The 17,792-nt window shown below is 42.5% G+C and overlaps 5 protein-coding genes across 5 annotated transcripts; 4 read left to right on the top strand and 1 right to left on the bottom strand.

Annotated features, from left to right (window-relative positions):
- Positions 1–63: 63 nt before the first annotated feature.
- EAF01_001717 (uncharacterized protein) lies at positions 64–3,171 on the top strand. Its single transcript, XM_038909967.1, has 5 exons — positions 64–474; positions 599–706; positions 764–831; positions 882–2,573; positions 2,648–3,171. The coding sequence occupies exons 1-5, from the start codon at positions 302–304 to the stop codon at positions 2,704–2,706; spliced, it is 2,100 nt and encodes a 699-aa protein (XP_038774779.1). The 5' UTR covers positions 64–301; the 3' UTR covers positions 2,707–3,171.
- Positions 3,172–5,289: 2,118 nt separating this feature from the next.
- On the top strand, positions 5,290–8,748 carry EAF01_001718 (uncharacterized protein; the record flags this gene model as incomplete). Its single annotated transcript, XM_038909968.1, has 5 exons — positions 5,290–5,532; positions 5,593–5,858; positions 5,915–6,531; positions 6,583–7,950; positions 8,006–8,748. 5 exons carry the CDS (start codon positions 5,290–5,292, stop codon positions 8,746–8,748), a joined length of 3,237 nt encoding a protein of 1,078 aa, XP_038774780.1.
- Positions 8,749–9,375: 627 nt separating this feature from the next.
- Positions 9,376–10,349, bottom strand: EAF01_001719 (uncharacterized protein; the record flags this gene model as incomplete). Its single annotated transcript, XM_038909969.1, has 3 exons — positions 9,376–9,764; positions 9,823–10,206; positions 10,296–10,349. The coding sequence occupies 3 exons, from the start codon at positions 10,347–10,349 to the stop codon at positions 9,636–9,638; spliced, it is 567 nt and encodes a 188-aa protein (XP_038774781.1). The 3' UTR covers positions 9,376–9,635.
- EAF01_001720 (uncharacterized protein) lies at positions 9,424–9,606 on the top strand (the record flags this gene model as incomplete). The annotated part of the gene is made up of 1 exon (XM_038909970.1): positions 9,424–9,606. The coding sequence occupies one exon, from the start codon at positions 9,424–9,426 to the stop codon at positions 9,604–9,606; it is 183 nt and encodes a 60-aa protein (XP_038774782.1).
- Positions 10,350–10,911: 562 nt separating the features above from the next.
- On the top strand, positions 10,912–11,811 carry EAF01_001721 (uncharacterized protein; the record flags this gene model as incomplete). The annotated part of the gene is made up of 4 exons (XM_038909971.1): positions 10,912–11,027; positions 11,318–11,392; positions 11,477–11,717; positions 11,764–11,811. The coding sequence occupies 4 exons, from the start codon at positions 10,912–10,914 to the stop codon at positions 11,809–11,811; spliced, it is 480 nt and encodes a 159-aa protein (XP_038774783.1).
- Between the last annotated feature and the right edge of the window lie 5,981 nt (positions 11,812–17,792).

Here is a 17,792-nt window from a genome sequence, read left to right on the forward strand (position 1 = left end):
GGAAAAAGGGCAGACGGAGGGTTCCATTAAAGATTGTTGGATGGTATGAATCACATCTTTAAAGTCACAAGTCATATTTTCTCAACTTTCCTACCAACTCTTCTTGCTCATAAAGTTTTTGCGACAATTACCTCCCTTCCTCTGAGCAAGATTCAATTGAGAAATTACTCAATTTCTTCTTCCGGATTTAGTTGAGCCATTGTGATTACTTTCATTCCTTCTCTTTATTCGTTTGCCTCTTGAGGTTCGATATCGGAACATATCTACAGAAACTCCACTTTGAAATTGAACAAAAGTCAAGATGCTTCGTTCAATACCCGCCAGGCGTGCTATTCGCACAATTGGTAGCAGTACAAGATGGTTGGATGTCGCTGGTGCAAGGGGTTTGTCGAATCGTGTGAAGGCGGCGGGTGGTATTATGGTTGAGAAGAAGGGCACGAGGGCGCAAGCTACTGCTGCTCCTCAAGCTGCTAGGTATGACTCTCTCATTTGTTTAAATCTACGGATGTTTTCTGCGGGTTCAGATTTCAGATTCAATCCAGAAATTGGGGTTGAGTCACTTCGGGATGGAAGACAGTGGACTGACATGTAAATATAGTCAAGTTAGAGAAAGTCCAAGTCCAGCATTCAATAACACATCTCCGAAAAACGATTCAGGCAAGGAATTGGCAGGACAGGGACAAAGATACTCGGAGATGGATGAGTCGTATGTTATGCCCATCATTCTGCGAGGTGACACAAGAAGGTTCTAATTTTGGAATAGATTTATTGGCATGACCGGTGGAGAGATCTTCCATGAGATGATGTTACGGCAAGATGTCAAACATATCTGTGAGTTTTTGACTCTGACTTGTCAAGAATTGGAGCTAATGGAGAAATAGTCGGCTATGCAGGAGGAGCGATTTTACCAGTTTTCGATGCGATTTACAACTCGAAACATTTCGAATTTATCTTACCAAAACATGAACAAGGTGCTGGACATATGGCGGAAGGATATGCCAGAGCTTGTGGTAAACCTGGTGTTGTTCTCGTTACATCTGGACCTGGTGCTACCAATGTTATTACTCCAATGCAGGACGCTTTATCTGATGGAACGCCAATGGTTGTTTTCACCGGACAAGTTGTTACAACTGCAATTGGAAGTGATGCTTTCCAAGAAGCCGATATCATTGGCATCTCGAGAGCTTGTACAAAGTGGAACGTTATGGTTAAGAACATTGCTGAACTCCCAAGAAGAATCAAGGAGGCTTTCGAGATTGCTACTTCTGGAAGACCTGGACCAGTTTTGGTAGATTTACCAAAGGATGTTACAGCTGGTATCTTACGAAAGGCCATCCCTACCCACCACATCATGCCATCTTTACCCAGTCAAGCCTCAAGAGCGGCCCAGGCTGTTCAAAAGAAGCAACTTGCAGGTTCAATTGAACGTGTTGCAAAATTAATCAATATCGCCAAGAAGCCAATCATTTACGCTGGTCAAGGTGTTATCTCTACTCCAGAGGGTCCTAAATTGCTCAAGGAGCTTGCCGAAAAGGCATCCATCCCTGTCACGACAACTCTTCAAGGTCTTGGTGGATTCGACGAGCTTGATGAGAAGTCTTTACACATGCTTGGTATGCACGGTTCTGCATACGCTAACCTCTCCATGCAAGAAGCTGATCTCATCATTGCTCTTGGAGCACGTTTCGATGATCGTGTAACCGGAAGCATTCCAAAGTTTGCCCCAGCAGCAAAGGCAGCAGCAGCTGAAGGTCGTGGTGGCATTGTTCACTTTGAAATTATGCCAAAGAACATAAACAAGGTTGTTCAGGCTACCGAGGCTGTTGAAGGTGATGTTGTTACCAACCTTGCTCAACTTCTTCCAGCGGTTGACAAGAAGACCATGGATGAACGCAAAGAATGGTTTGACCAAATTAGATTCTGGAAGGAGAAGTTCCCTCTTTCTCACTACGAAAAGGCTGAACGAGGTGGTCTTATCAAGCCACAGACTTTGATCGAGGAACTATCAAATTTGACTGCCGATAGAAAACATGAGACCATCATCGCTACTGGTGTCGGTCAACATCAGATGTGGACTGCACAACATTTTAGATGGAGATATCCAAGAACTATGATCACATCTGGTGGTCTCGGTACCATGGGTTACGGTCTTCCAGCAGCTATCGGTGCAAAGGTTGCCAAACCTGATGCTCTTGTCATAGATATCGATGGAGATGCATCGTTCAACATGACACTTACTGAACTCTCCACTGCAGCTCAATTCAACATCGGCGTCAAGGTAATTGTCCTTAACAACGAAGAGCAGGGAATGGTTACTCAATGGCAAAACATCTTTTACCAGGACAGATACGCTCATACTCACAGTGTCAACCCAGACTTCATGAAATTGGCAGATGCAATGGGTGTACAACACAGAAGATGTATCAAGCCAGATGACGTAAGGGATTCTTTGAAATGGTTGATTGACAGTGATGGACCGGCACTCTTGGAGGTTGTTACCGATAAGAAGGTACCTGTCTTACCAATGGTACCAGCAGGAAATGCTTTACATGACTTCTTAGTCTACGATCCAGGTTTGTACTTTTCATTCTACCCCAATCCCCATTGACCTTACTGTAGATTGAGCCTATACTAATAATATCAACAGTGAAAGATAAAGAAAGAAGAAAGATGATGAAAGAAAGAACATGTGGTTTACATGGATAAATACAATGTTTCTCTTCTTCGTGTAATTTTTTTCTTAACAAAAATAACTTTTTACTACAACTTATTACATGAATGAGGGCATCTCATAGTTGATATTTGGGCGTCTTTTTTTCCTGCTGGTATGCATCATGGGCGGAAAAGCGAAACAATTCAAAAGTCTCTTCGTTTTCGTTGAATTGGGTGGTTCTGGTTTTAGCCTGGCTTTCAAAATTCCTAATTGGAAATTGCTTGAAGAATGAAAATATGGGGAGGGAATATTGGTCAGAGAGTTGGATGTGGGGATGTTTGAAAGCGAGGAAAGGGGGGACTGGGGAATGGATTGAGGATGAAGAGATAAATAAAAGGAAGGAAGTAACTAGTGAAAGGCCAGTGTATGTATATAGGAAGGATAGTAATGGATGAATCAATGGGTGGATGGGAAGGATGGACAGACATGAATTGATGGTTATGAATATTTCAATTGCGTACTTTGAATATCTGGCCACTTGATGTGAATGATTGATTGGTGACGTGATACTGATTGGCGCTTTGTTATAGTAGGTAGTCGCGTAAATTTACGTCATTAGGATCTCACGGCTTCATCTCCATGTTTGGGTCGAAGGAAATTATTTAAAATGTCTGTACATGAAGCTCGAGAAGATGATTGTTGTAATACTAGGTAGGTAAAACATGAAGGTCCTCGTTCCAAGAACAATACATGGATGTTGGAAGAAAGGAGAAAGGAGAGGGCAGCGCCTGGATTGTTAGATTCCCTACGACTTGGAGATAAATTTGCGTCGATTGGGCCGGTGGATAGGGATAGGCGAGGTTTGATTGTGATATTGATGATTTGGAGAATTGTGTGAAGGTTGATCGGGTGGTATCGATGGAGGCAAGGAAAGCTTGAGGATGAATGATGTAAGGAGGGTAGGGGATATTGATGTTGATATTGGAGAGGATGGGGTTCCTGATGGGATGGGATTTGGGGAGAAGGGGAGTGGGTTGAGTGGATAAACTGATCTTCATCTTCGTCATCGAGACTCGGGTTAGTGGTCTCAGGGTTTGAGGAATGGGTTGGGGATGTGGAAGAGATAGATAACTTAGAAAGCTAGGAACGCGAGAACGAAAAGTCTATGAAGATTGAGGATGTCGGCAGTTTCAATTTATCGCTTCAACCAATGCTAAGCAGATAGGGGGGACAAAAGTTGGAAGTAGATAGAATTAGAGTCGAGCCTTCGAGCAGTTTCGTCCATAAGTCTCGCAAATTGTTGGAATTATGCCAAAAGATCTTCTAAGCAGAACTTAGATAGCACACGGAGCTTAACGGTGATAGTAAACTTTACTGCTACTGTCTTGAGAAGTCAGAATCTTGGAATTCGACGAAGTTTGGTTTGACAATGCCAACACAAGGGCAGTGGCAACGCTGTTGGCTTCTACTTTCTTGGGGTTCCGGGCTCTTAAAGCAGTTAGGTGAGGTCATGGTAGGAAAAAGAAAATGGGGTAGAAGCTTACTGGGGAAGAGAGCGGGGAGATGGAGAAAGATGTGTGGGGGATACCGGTACTAGGTTCTTGGGGAGGAATTCCGAAAAAAGGAGGAGAGTCCGATAGGAACTCAGCCGTTGTTGATAACAGGACCGGTTGTCGGATAATGTTCCTGGCTCGCGTTATCTAGTTCCTCTCTAGGCATGGAACTCTATTAACCATAACGCCGATGTGGTCAAGTAGGTCACGCGGCCGATCACGTTATAGTGTTGATATTAGGAGAGCCAAGAGTCATGCTTTGGGTAATTCTGCAGAGCATGTGGTGTTTTTGAAGATCCCAATTGGTGTTCAGTACTAATATGTCATAAACTGGAAACTTCTTCCAGACATTGACCACTAAACTTGTAGGCCAAGTAAATCCAAGATATAGCGCTATCGTAACATGTTCTAGGCGGTTTTTAGTAGGCTTGACTTGTTAATATTAGTCAGCAATAAGCGACGCCTGCAAGATCGTTGAACTTTATTTCAACCTCGAATACTATAACTCATTAGCAACTTGTAGTGCCGCATCAAAATCTCGATTGTCTGCAGGGTTACGTTCAAACGCAGAGTCTTGGTCTATTTTTCTCGGCTGATTTCTATTGTCTATCAAGTGAATGGCAATGGATTGCGGCTCGTTCTTCTCTCTTGCCACCTTGGCCTTTCTACTTTTGCTTGGCTCTAAGACAGAACATTTCGTTGACGCTCTAGTGGCGGAGCCATTTGTTTCTTAGTTTGATGCCATTTGATAAGGATAAGGATATACCGAATACAATGATGGCATTTCATGCATAGTCGCGGGGTACCCTAATATAGGCCCTTTAAAGTTGACCTGTGCTACCAAGATCTAGCCTCTTGGACACAGTAGTCTATAGATAAGTACGGGTTGGTATCCTTGCCAATTGTGATGAATTCGTCTATATATGAAGAACGTATATCCCCAAATGCGAAAGTGATTTTCCTCAATAGACATATTACCACGTCCTTCTAACCACATTTTTATATTATTCAGGTCAATTTCGCCCTGTATGATCTCATATTCATTCCGACACATCCTATCATTACTCCATCATATAATACGACATGGCTAGAGCTAACATCGTCGAAGAAGTCTCAGGTCAGTCAAACAAGCCTTTGTCTAAGCCAGCTCATGCCTTAGAGTACGCGCAGGTTGCACATGAATTGGAAGCAAACCTTGAGGATGGACTCACAGAGGCTGAAGCAGAAGAACGTCTTAGACTCTATGGAAGAAATGAACTTGATGAAGGTCCTGGTGTTCAACCAGTGCAGATTCTTATTCATCAAATTTGCAATGCAATGATCTTGGTTTGTTTACTCCTATCCTCACAATTAATTTTTCCTTTACTTACCCAAGTTTATTTTTAGGTCCTAATATTGGCCATGGCCGTGAGTTTTGGTATTGGCTCATATATTGAAGGCGGTGTCATCTCGGCAGTCATATTTCTCAATATTGTGATTGGCTTTTACAATGAGTTCAAGGCGGAAAAGTCGATGGATTCTTTACGTTCCTTGAGTTCACCTACGGCACATGCTGTGAGAGAAGGGGGAATTCGATCGGTAGCTACCGTCACAATTACTATTGGCGACATGGTTGAGGTCAAAACCGGTGACACAATTCCAGGAGATATGCGGTACTTACCCAGAATACCCCCATAGTCCCGAGTATATGCTAACAGACCGTATGTAGATTGGTTGAAAGTATGAATTTTGAGACCGATGAGATGATATTGACAGGAGAATCGCTACCCATTGAAAAGAATTCAAATGCAATTTTTCCTGAGAATGCCAGCGCCGGTGATCGTCTTAATGTTGCTTTCAGCTCCACTACAGTTACTAAAGGTCGAGCACGCGGCATTATATTCGCAGTGGGTATGAAATCACAAGTTGGATCAATTGCCGTGAGTCTTCGACAGCAGAGGCGTAAATTCCGAGAGGTCAAACGTAATGAGGATGGCAAAGCTTTGCCGCATAGATATGCCCAGGCTGGGCTTCTTACCATGTTTGATTATATCGGCAATTTTCTTGGCACAAATGTTGGTACTCCATTGCAAATGAAGCTGGCGCAACTTGCTTGTGGGCTATTCGTCGTCGCCGTCATCTGTGCAATTATCGTGTTAGCTGCGAATAGATTTTCCAACAACCGAGAAGTCATCATTTACGCTGTAGCTACAGGACTTTCGATGATTCCGGCTTCGCTAATAGTAGTCTTGACTATCACTATGGCCGCAGGAGCTAACGCAATGTATGATAAACATGTGGTTGTTCGCAAAATGAATGCCCTGGAAGCACTAGGCGCCGTTACTGGTAAGATGCCTTTCTTTTATCGCAATAATGCTCGATGGTTAACTTTTGCAGATATTTGCTCGGATAAAACTGGAACTCTTACCCAAGGCAAGATGATAGCGAAAAAGATATGGCTGCCCGCTAGGGGGACTTACTCGGTTGGTGATTCCGGTCAATCATTCGACCCCGAAGATGGAGATTTATTTCACAGCGAAAAGTCTCCGTATCAAGCGCGCAACGAAAAGGTTGAAGAAAAAGCGGATTCCTCCTCAAATCTTCTACAAAATAACCCCGATCTCCAAGCCTTCCTTAATATTGCCTCAATGGCAAATCTTGCGCATGTTCATAAAATTAATAACGAGTGGAAAGCAAGAGGTGACCCAACTGAGATAGCAATTCAAGTCTTTGCTTCCAGATTCAACTGGAATAGGGAACGGTGGACTTCCGGAGGTGCGCCTCAATGGAAACAAATCGCTGAATTCCCTTTCGATTCTGATGTCAAGAAAATGTCAGTCATCTTCAAACATGAACAATCTGATAGCGCACAGGTTTTCACAAAGGGCGCAGTCGAGCGGATTCTTTCATCATGTTCACAGATGAGAATGCGAGACGGAGAGCTCGTAACAATGAACGAAGGAATGTGCGAAGATATTCTCAACAACATGGAAGCCATTGCCGCCGATGGTCTTCGCGTTCTAGCTCTGGCTGGTAAACCATGGGAACATTATACCGGAATCAATGCTAAACATGATCGCGCAGACGTAGAGAAAGATTTAACTTTTCATGGACTGATTGGAATTTATGACCCTCCGCGCGTGGAATCTTTGGAGTCGGTGCAAAAATGCCACCAGGCTGGTATCAAGGTGCATATGCTCACTGGCGACCATCCAGAAACAGCTCGTGCTATCGCAGGACAGGTAGGAATCTTACCCCAGGACTCTTCTACACTAGGGCAAGATGTGATGAACGTGATGGTCATGAAAGCTAGCGATTTCGACAGGCTCAGCGATGAAGAAATTGATGCTCTCCCAATGCTCCCTCTAGTAATAGCACGCTGCTCGCCACAGACAAAAGTTAGAATGATCGAAGCTCTTCACAGGAAAGGAAAATTTGCTGCCATGACAGGTGATGGTGTCAACGATTCGCCTTCACTGAAGAGAGCAGATGTCGGTATTGCAATGGGTCAAGCAGGGTCAGATGTAGCTAAGGATGCATCGGATATCGTTCTTATGGACGACAATTTTGCTTCGATCCTTAATGCTGTCGAAGAAGGGAGAAGAATGTTTGACAACATTCAAAAATTCATATTACATTTGCTGGCGCAGAATATTGCTCAAGCTTGCACACTTCTGATTGGTCTCGCTTTCAAGGATATTATGGGAACTTCAGTATTTCCACTGGCACCAGTAGAGATTCTATGGGTCATTATGATCACATCAGGTAAGATCTCGCCTAAATTGTATCAAAAGTCGTTTACTAAGACAATAAAATTCAGGTATGCCAGATATGGGTCTTGGTTTCGAGGTCGCCGCACCGGATATCATGAATCGACCACCTCAGAATGGTGTATTCACCTTAGAAATAATGATCGACATGGTAGTCTACGGCCTCTGGATGGCAGCTCTCTGCCTCTCCGCTTTCTCTCTTGTTCTCTTCGGTTGGGGTAACGGTGATCTCGGTTTCGACTGCAATGATCGTTATTCCGATCGATGTGATACCGTTTTCCGAGCTCGAGCAACTACATTCGTCTGTTTGACCTGGTTCTCTCTCTTCCTCGCTTGGGAAATGATCAACATGCGAAGATCCTTCTTCCGCATGCAACCTAAAAGCAAAAAGTACTTCACTCAATGGATCCACGATATCTGGGCAAACAAACTTTTGTTCTGGGCTGTCGTGGCTGGATTCGTAACTGTGTTTCCCACACTATATATTCCTGTTATCAACCGAAAGGTATTCAAACATGAGGGTATTAGCTGGGAATGGGGAATCGTATTTGTCGAGTCTTTCTTGTTCTTTTGGGGGATAGAGTCTTGGAAGTGGGTCAAGAGGGTCTATTTCAGAACTCGGGCCAGAAAGACAACCGGTGTGACAAGCAACGCCGATGCTGAAGACCCCGGAATGGTGATCATGGAGATTTTGAAGGCGCAGAGTTCGCATATCACTAGAAAGGGAACGAAGGCTCAAGTTGACTTCTCTGAGAAGGATGGGGACTTGGAGAGTGGAAATGTTAGTAATTAGGTAAATTATTTGTTTTATTAGGGGGTCTGGTGTATTAGAAGATGAGGCGTGTGCGAAGGATATAAGAATCTACTTCTTTTAATGTGGATGGGGCTTTTATAAGATTTGGTGTTGCAGCTTTAGATATTAATACGCACGCGAGTGCAAACTGTATGTAGACTTGTAATTTATCATTTTAATAAATGATGATCAAGTTTATTAGAAAGCAATGGTTGTATTTAATATCTTCTCTGCTTGCATAATGTCACAAATGTAAATCTCAAAGAAGACAATTGATGAAGTAACGTATTTGATTTTGGACTTGTAATTAGATATGACCGAGTGAATGAGGCGTGTCTGTCGAAGTATAGAGGTACATCCAGTAAGAAGATTGGTCCCAGTGAAGGATAGAAAGGTCACGTCAAAAAAGGGGCTTTCCCTTGGCGTATTGCGAAGTACAGGGTTTTGATTCCCTGCTTAGCGGCGTAAAATTCTGTATGTCGCAATGGAATGCTGACACGTAGAAGCTGTATAAGTTCGAAGAGGTATTGCAAGCCCTTAGCCTTTGTTAAGATTAGATGTCACTCTTTGGTAGTTGTGAGAGTCAGATTATCTAAGATTGTACTGCCGTCTGACAATGTTAGATATGGTCGTAAAATTTGGATCATTAAAATTCGCTATGCTATTTTACATAAAATGAAATCTTTTCGATCATCCACGAAGCCCAACACTCTGCCTCCGATGACGGACAATATCATCGTACTAACGTCGGATATCGAAACTTTGATAACAGTTCCGGCTGCATCTTATTTCATGTCCTTCCCGAAACCATACGTCGGAAACACCGTGAAGAAATACGCGACACTTCTCATACCGTAAATTCATCGGTACTATATCCATCTTCGTAATTACTGCACGGGGTGTATAGGGCCTATATAGTCATAGACCAGTCTAGCCGTTGCAATCTCATATCCCTTTCGAACAAGAATATGCCGTGACAATCTCCGCTCGCCTTTGATCTGTTCAAATCCCCATACCTATGATAAGACAAGTCAGTCATGTCCCCTTACCAAGCAGGAAAATAAAGATAGTCACTGTAACACTTGTCCAAGAACCCGTCGACGATTCAGTTTTATCTTGTAAACAGTCACCCAAAACCGTTTCCTCCAACCAACCCGATTTCAGAAACTTCTCTCCTTCCTCTACATTTGCAGTAGGAATATATCTACTCCGCGTCCGTATATTGCCCCATATGCAATCTTTTTGTTTTCGCGTCGCCCAATTTAATCGTCTCATCTCGGTCGTGAGCGCAAGTCCCACGCCCGCAACATGATCCATCATGATGGTCACCAACCCGTTTTCATCTTTTGATTGAGATGCATGGATAGTTACATCTGCAAAAGATATCGCGCGCCGGAGAAACCAATTTACATTCTGGAGTCGGAGAACATGTTTAAGTGAGTCTGAGAGGCGTTTGTTCTAGAAAGGACCAAGAACAAGGTTACTTAGTCAGCATAAATGCGCAATTCTTGAAGGTTACCGGTCCTGTGTTGAGATCGCTAACTCACGAGTAACCAAGATCCGTTAATATCATGAATATATTTTTCTTGGGGAGCGGCCATTGTTTCAATCGGCTTCTGAGAGAATTTTTGATCTCTTGGGTAATTTTTAAGACATTATGTACATTTATCATTTGGTCTCGCAACACTTGGGCAAGACGTTATTAAGAACCTCATATTCTTACATGTAAGCGCTGGCGACCAGCCCTGTCACAATGTTACTTTTAACGCCATTGGCATGGGGGTTTATATTAAATGTATTAATATACGGTAAGAAGAGGGTGGTATTCCGTGCTTGTCAGCCCGAAATTTCGAATCCTACGAGTCGGATTGCGATGTTCGTTCATGTACTCCGTGCTTTGGCTCCAACTCTATATACATGTATACTCGTCATCATCGTTCGTTCATTCCTCAATTTACGAGCAATGGTATTGGCCTGAGACTCGAGACTAGTCGAGCCATGGTTTCAATTCAACTCCATATAATACATACGTTTTAATAGTCCATGATGGCTCCTTTGTCTTGCCGAAATTATTACACCTGTTGCTTTGAGCAATATCACTTCCTCCAATCTTGGCTTCTTTGAAAATCTCTCTCTCTCTCTCTGATTTTACAGGTCCAAATAATGGGGGTCAGATTCCATCTCAATACTATCCTCCCAACGACAGAATGCGAGTTTACACGTCTGGAAACTTTGGAATACTTGTCAGCAAAGTCAGGGTCCCTACGTATCGATAACACGTAAGTCAGGTTATTACTGCCCCGATAGAGGTCGAGAGCAGACTCCATGTCCTCCTCCAGGTAAGTACTGTTCTCTTGGATCTTTCAGCTCATCCAAGGCGATGTGCACTCTTCATGTCATTAAGGTAGTTCACGACGATTTTCATTCCTTGGGATATTCCCAGTGGGTTCATTAATATTTCTCTGACTCTTTTACTCGATTGATGGTGAGTAGACTTATAGAAACCTCGGACACAACTTATGTGAATGGCGATGTCAGGAGTATATCGGACTATATGTGTTGTATACAGTACTCTGAACGTTAGTGTTGATCAGGCTAGGCTCAAGAAGATCATTGGTTATGTTCCACCAGACGACGTTATGCTGTCTGAGCTTACAGTGCTGGAGAGCATTCTCCACTCCGCGAGGATACGCCTATCTTGAACATGAACAGGAATTGAAATCTAAAGTCATCTTGATGATCTCCTCTCTTGTCTTGGACTCAGTCATAGTCAAAATATACTTGTGGGTGATCCATCCGAACCGGTAATATCAGGAGGTCAGCAAAAGCGTGTAAGTATCGGAATCAAACTTGCCGCAGCACCGTTAGCCATCATGCTCGACGAACCTACATCTGGACCGGACGCCACATCCACCGTGTCTACTATTGGCCCAGTAAGAAAGGCTTTATGCAGGCCTGATATCATTTTTGTATGTATTCTGCATCAACCTCGTCCAGATTATTTTCAGTCTTTAGATAAACTTCTACTCCTGGCCACTAGACAAAGAAATATACTTTGCATAAGCTCCGGGTCTAATAGAGTACTTTGAAAATGTGGAGGTTTTCTATACCCAGGAAACAAATTCCGGCATATTTGTTTATGAACATCATATCGGGACAAGGCGAAAGATATGCGAAACCTAGCTTCAAGAAATCACACTTGCTCCTTCTGGCCCTGATTGATCGATAGAAGTTACAACGGAAACGTAACATATAATTTAGCTACGACGGTAGAAAAGAACGATTATCGGAACAGCTTACCGGCTAATAGCATTCATTGATCCCATTATTACAATTCGAGATATGCAAGTATAATCAAAGTGACATTGGAAATTCTAGATGGTAGTATCACAAAAGCTAGTCTACATTCACTATTCCTATTCGCAAAGATATTTCTGTCAGCTCTGCGAACTCTAAAGAAATTCTGTACCACATCATTCTATTCGCTAGTCTAACCACTTTGAGTCCTGGCACTTTATTAACCTTCCCTGATACACGTCGAATTGTAATCTTACATGTGAATTTCTAAAGAAGTTCGAGACCTAACCAATATGGAATGTGACTGAGCGTCTATTAACCGATAAGTGGGCTTATGCACGTCAGCGCACATATTGTTCTCCGCAAGGCCCCGTATGTACCCATTTCGTGCGCGATTATGACTTGGGGCCCTGGTATTACGGAGCTCAGAGGGGAAAATTTCGCAACGGAGCTTGGAAATGCATGCGGGGGTTTGCGTGATTGCCGACTAGCTTGACCCGAAATAAAAGCTGTGAGTACCGGTATCATGAACAACAACAGTGAGGTAATTAATGAATGATCATACCAATTGTTGATTTTGTGTACGGCATGGGGACTTTCATGATATATTGTTGCCCGGTTCCAAGTAATTTTCGGCAAATGTGCACGGAACATACACAAAAATCTTGTTCATAAGCGAACAAAAAAGAAATCCCCCTTCATTTCCCTACCACCAAAAGCCAAAAGAGTAAATGACCAGACTGGGGCACGATCCCAGGACCTTTCCCGATTTCAGACACACTTCAAAGAGGCATATTGTAAAGGGAATGTGATAACCAACTACACCATCCGGCCTTGGATGATTTGTGTTTGAAGGTTTCATTTATAACATTATATTTACGGTGAATTGGAATATAGTAGATGATTTAACAGCCCCGCAGTGAGATCCGGTCCGCTTGAGAGTGGATCCTACAGTCTTTGACTACTCCGGAATGGTTGCAGCTGTACATGTTATGTACACCTCGTAGTCTTCGGGAAGTTCAGTTGTTTACGGTTGACAGATACGTAGAAGATGATAGATTGATAGTTCTTTCCAACATTCGATGCGGGGAATAGTTTACCATTTTCTGGACTAGAGTCCGGGGAATTCATTACTCTAGCTGTGCATCTGTATAGTCGCTGATTTACTCTGGTACCCAGTGAATAGGTAGTGCTGTCCGGATTTATTTTCCGACTTACATATATGTGCAACCTGATAGTTTGGTGACGTACAGAGAAGATTGGCATTGCTGGGTTGGTTTTGATTTAGGTGTTCATTTCATCTACTACTACCTTTCGACTTCATCGTTCTATCTCCATTCGTACCGTGTTGTTTATGCACCACGTAACCTTGCGGAATTTGATATGTTATTCCCAAAAGTTTCATACTACGCTAAAGAGTTCGGACTCTCTGGATTTAGTGAAGCTGGATATATATTGCCTGGGTGTAGTTCAACATGGTTCTCTTACAATGTATCTGTACCATATATACTTGGGCCTCAGCCCTCATCAGACTCGTTTCGTCCTAGCAATCTCTACATCCATCCACTTACTTGATTCGACCATTCATGACACACTACTATTCATACACACTGACCATAAATTCCTGGCTCTATGGAAGCTTGTTCAAAGAATGGGTTAAGAAACGGCTACTAGAATCTGCAATCGTTTAGCCTAGAACAAGGGACTTAAGAGCTTTCATCTACCCGTTCGAGAAGATCTTGATCCTTGAGAACCTCTCAACTTCCGAAAACTTTCAATCGCCCAATCGAGTTCAAATTAGAGTCTCAAATTATCGCGGTCCGGAATGTGGAATACTCTAATCACACTATTCAGCTCTATATGAAACGAGGTGCCAAATGGCTAGGTTTAGATAGCATGGCTACACTCTAATCCACAGACAGGAGTGGCCACCAAAATCAGATCCCTCAAGCGTCACATCACTGGCGTCCAAACACATCTTTCTACATCGAATATCCGAAAATGGCGGGGGGAGGACAGAGCTTATTGAACAATTGTGCCGAACGTGCAATCATCTGATGATTCTATGAATTCTGTAACAAGTTCCACAATCTGTGAGTGAATAATAACTTTCAGTTTCTTACTCTCTCATCTCTGCAAAAAGAAAGCTAGATCGAATTAGAATAATCAATCTGGCAAATCCCGTTCCCAAAAGAATCAACAACATCATCAGCTTTTCAACCAACGATGAAATCGCGAGCGTAGTTGAAGAAAACATGGAGATTCCACTGCTTAACATCGACAACATTACTCCATGGCTCTATGACAATGTGATTTAGAAAGTATGTTCAAGAAACGTCAATTGAAAAGGGCAAGATTTGGATTCTTGGATTCATTGCACATAGCCCAAGTATGTATACATTTATATTTGTATAAGATAGCATAGCACTATCAACAAGGAACAGAAATATGACAATATACCTTGATATCAATTCATGAGTCTTACAAACTCCCATTCTCCAAAGTCCAGAGAGCAACTATCTTCATCCCTCGAATCAAATCGAAAGCAATCTTAATCCTCAACAAATTCCAAGTCCGTCATTCATATCAACCATTTCTACCGCTGAAAATGCCTTCAGAAACCTCTCTCTCAGCATGTGGTAGTTGCAACGACCGCGCGATTCGCTCCGAAATCCAATCTTCATCTCTTTATCAAAGACCCCTCCACCCTACTCAGACAACACAAACTCAGTGGACGATACCCAGCTATTCGTGATAGCCACCGATTATTGCAACGACTGTCGTCATGCTACAAGCGCCGTACTGCTACTTTGGCTGTGCTCACCGATTAATTATATCACCTTCTCGCTTCTTCCTCGATCTGCGGTATCTCAGCTCCTTTTGACTAAGGCCGCAGAAGAATCGAGATAATGATGAGACAAATCTCAGAGGGCTTTGGGTATCTGCTGAAGAGTTATTCCCAGCTGCGCAATTAGCTGATGCTTCATCCTAATAGCTTATATATCATCTAAAACTCGCACTCGATATTTCCATGATCGTTGTGGGACGAATGTTTGATATCGTGTTAATCCTATGCCAGAAGAATGGCCTGAAATGTTAGATTTTGCGATGGGGAGTATCGATAGGGAAGACCTCGAGACGGATGCTATGATACCTAAGAAAGCTCTTTGGGTAGATCATGGGATTGACGGGGTGAAAAATCTGGTAAGAGAGGGATTTGAGAGTTTTCCAGAACACCCTTGTGCGAATGTAAGTTTAGGGATATGGGATGGATTGAAGTGGTTAGTTTGTTGGGTTTCAATATGATCGATTATGGATATTTGATATCTTGGATTTTAATATACTTTCCAATCTGCAAGTTCTTGAATAATGATAAGCTAGTACTATACACATTATCTAGAGGTACATTTTATGTACAAGTGTTACTTTTGCATGTACGATCGATTAAAAACTCAAGACCGCTACAGTTGGTATGCAAATAGAATTTTGACAGTCTCTATCCCCCGCGAACACTCTTCAATTTGCACTGAGCATATTATAACTGTATACGTTCTGTCCTCCACCTCAAACCCCATCCATAAACTTTCAATGATCCACCTCCATAGCTTTTATGGCTCTTCGTCCATCAAATCCTAGCATACAACACTAGCCTTTTTACTTTCCAAGCGAGTAACCAACCTAATGTGCTAACGCATACCATAAGATACCACTCACTTGATCTTCATGTATCTACAGATCCAGTCTTTCTAGCATTTTCAAAATACATCCTCAAAACAACCAACCGAATTCATCATCAGAAATGACCGTAGAGAATACCATGTTCCAATTCCTAGCTGTGCACAGTCCGACGCCGAGTTTCCCCTGGCACATTTAAGAGGATCCAGAATGTCGTTCCCACTCCGTCTCCGCACTTTACTGCAATATATCTAGTAATATTAGGAAAAGGTTTGTAGAAATCATGTATGATGTATTATGTGAAATCCTCTGTCATTTATCATTTATCTCTCAAAACCCACATCCACTTCCACGGACCTAGGTATTCTTGCTGTCTCTGGAGCACGTGCTCCGGAGAACTACTAGGTATTTAGCCTATGTATCTATAGCAAGCATGACTTCTCTCAGAGCATAATGAGAAGACAAAGGGTCGTAATTGAAGATATCCAAGACAGGGTAGATGAGAACAATAGGAGAGAAACTACAAAAGGAACAGCTCTACTTACATCAGAGCTTTACTAACACTACCTAGGTACTCGAGACTAACTTCCCCTTCTCTCTTTGCAATTTCTGGGCCTGATCAAGACTCCGAGGAGACGAAGAGAAACCCGTCGAGAGAAAGAAGGATGTGGATATTATTAGGAGAGAGAAGATCGAGAAAGTGGAGATTGCAGAGCCAACGCACGCGCAACCTCCGCAGAATGAAAAAGCAACGCGAGAAAACCCAACCCCAAAACGCAGACTGGAAACCCATAAACACGAACCAGATCATAATCAAATCCTCAACACCACTTCCAAATTCCCACCCACATTTACACACGTACTTCTACTTCTACTTCCTTATGCTGCTTTCCCATTTCCCACATTTCCCACATCTCCCACATCTCCTACATCCCCCAATTCTCCTCATTCCCCATTTCCCATCTCCCACATCTCCCATGCCCTCCGAACCAAGAACCCATATATACATGAATACCCTCGAAAGTACCTACCTACCCACAGAAAGGAATTCTCATTCCCAATCTCATTTCCCTTCCCTTTCCCGATTTTCTTTTCCCAGAATCCTCGGTAGCCAAAAAAAAAAGAAGAAGAAGAAGAAAAGATTTAATATCCATTCCTCGAGCAATATAATATAATAGTGAGATGGCATGAGATAAAGATATCTGTATGTACATATATACGATAATGAAAGACAAGCAAGCGTATATAATAAATATGCATGTATTATGTATTATGTAGAAATTAAAACAAAAACCCGAGTATAACTGATCATCCATTCACCCACCCACCCACCCATCCCTCTATCCCTCCATCCCTCCATCCCTCCATCCCTCCCTACTATAACAATATCACACATCTCACCCAGGACCCAGAATACTTTAATCATCTTCCCTAGAAAAACACCTAGTATTGAGCTGAACAAGAACAAGAACAAATATACCACTCACTATTCCTCAAACCCTCCAAAAACAAAAAGATATCTATCTATCTTTCTTTCTCCACTTCCATCCTTCACTTGTTGACTTCCTCCCCAGCCTCCTCTCTACCCTCTGTTTGTCAATATCTACCTTACATACCTATATATGTATATATACCAAGTACTTCAATCAAGAGGAGAAAAACCCCAGTGATACCAAAAGCTGCCTAGTAATCCACGAAACTTCGAAAGATCATTTCGTTAGATACTCTGCAGAATAAATTTAGCCAATATCAAGAAAAACATTGTGAATTCCTTGCAGGCGAATCCCATTTCTTTGCCTTGATACATGATTACCATGAGTAAATTTGGTGCATCCATCTATTGACATCGACATTGTTATCGCTCGCATATCTCACTCTCACAACCATACCCATCATACCCTCCACTCCATAACCCACACCAACACCAAAACGAACACCTTCAACAGGATAAGATTCATTCATGTATTTATTCCGCAATCATTTCTAACCCTTATGAACTATCATCTCATCTATGATCAACTTAGTAAAAAGCCCTCAATTCGTTAGTCTTGATAGTATAAAAAGTATGCCTC

The sequence above is a fragment of the Botrytis porri genome (assembly GCF_014898465.1).
Source record: "Botrytis porri strain MUCL 3234 chromosome Unknown BPOR_002, whole genome shotgun sequence".
In the NCBI taxonomy this organism is placed as follows: Eukaryota; Fungi; Ascomycota; class Leotiomycetes; order Helotiales; family Sclerotiniaceae; genus Botrytis; species Botrytis porri.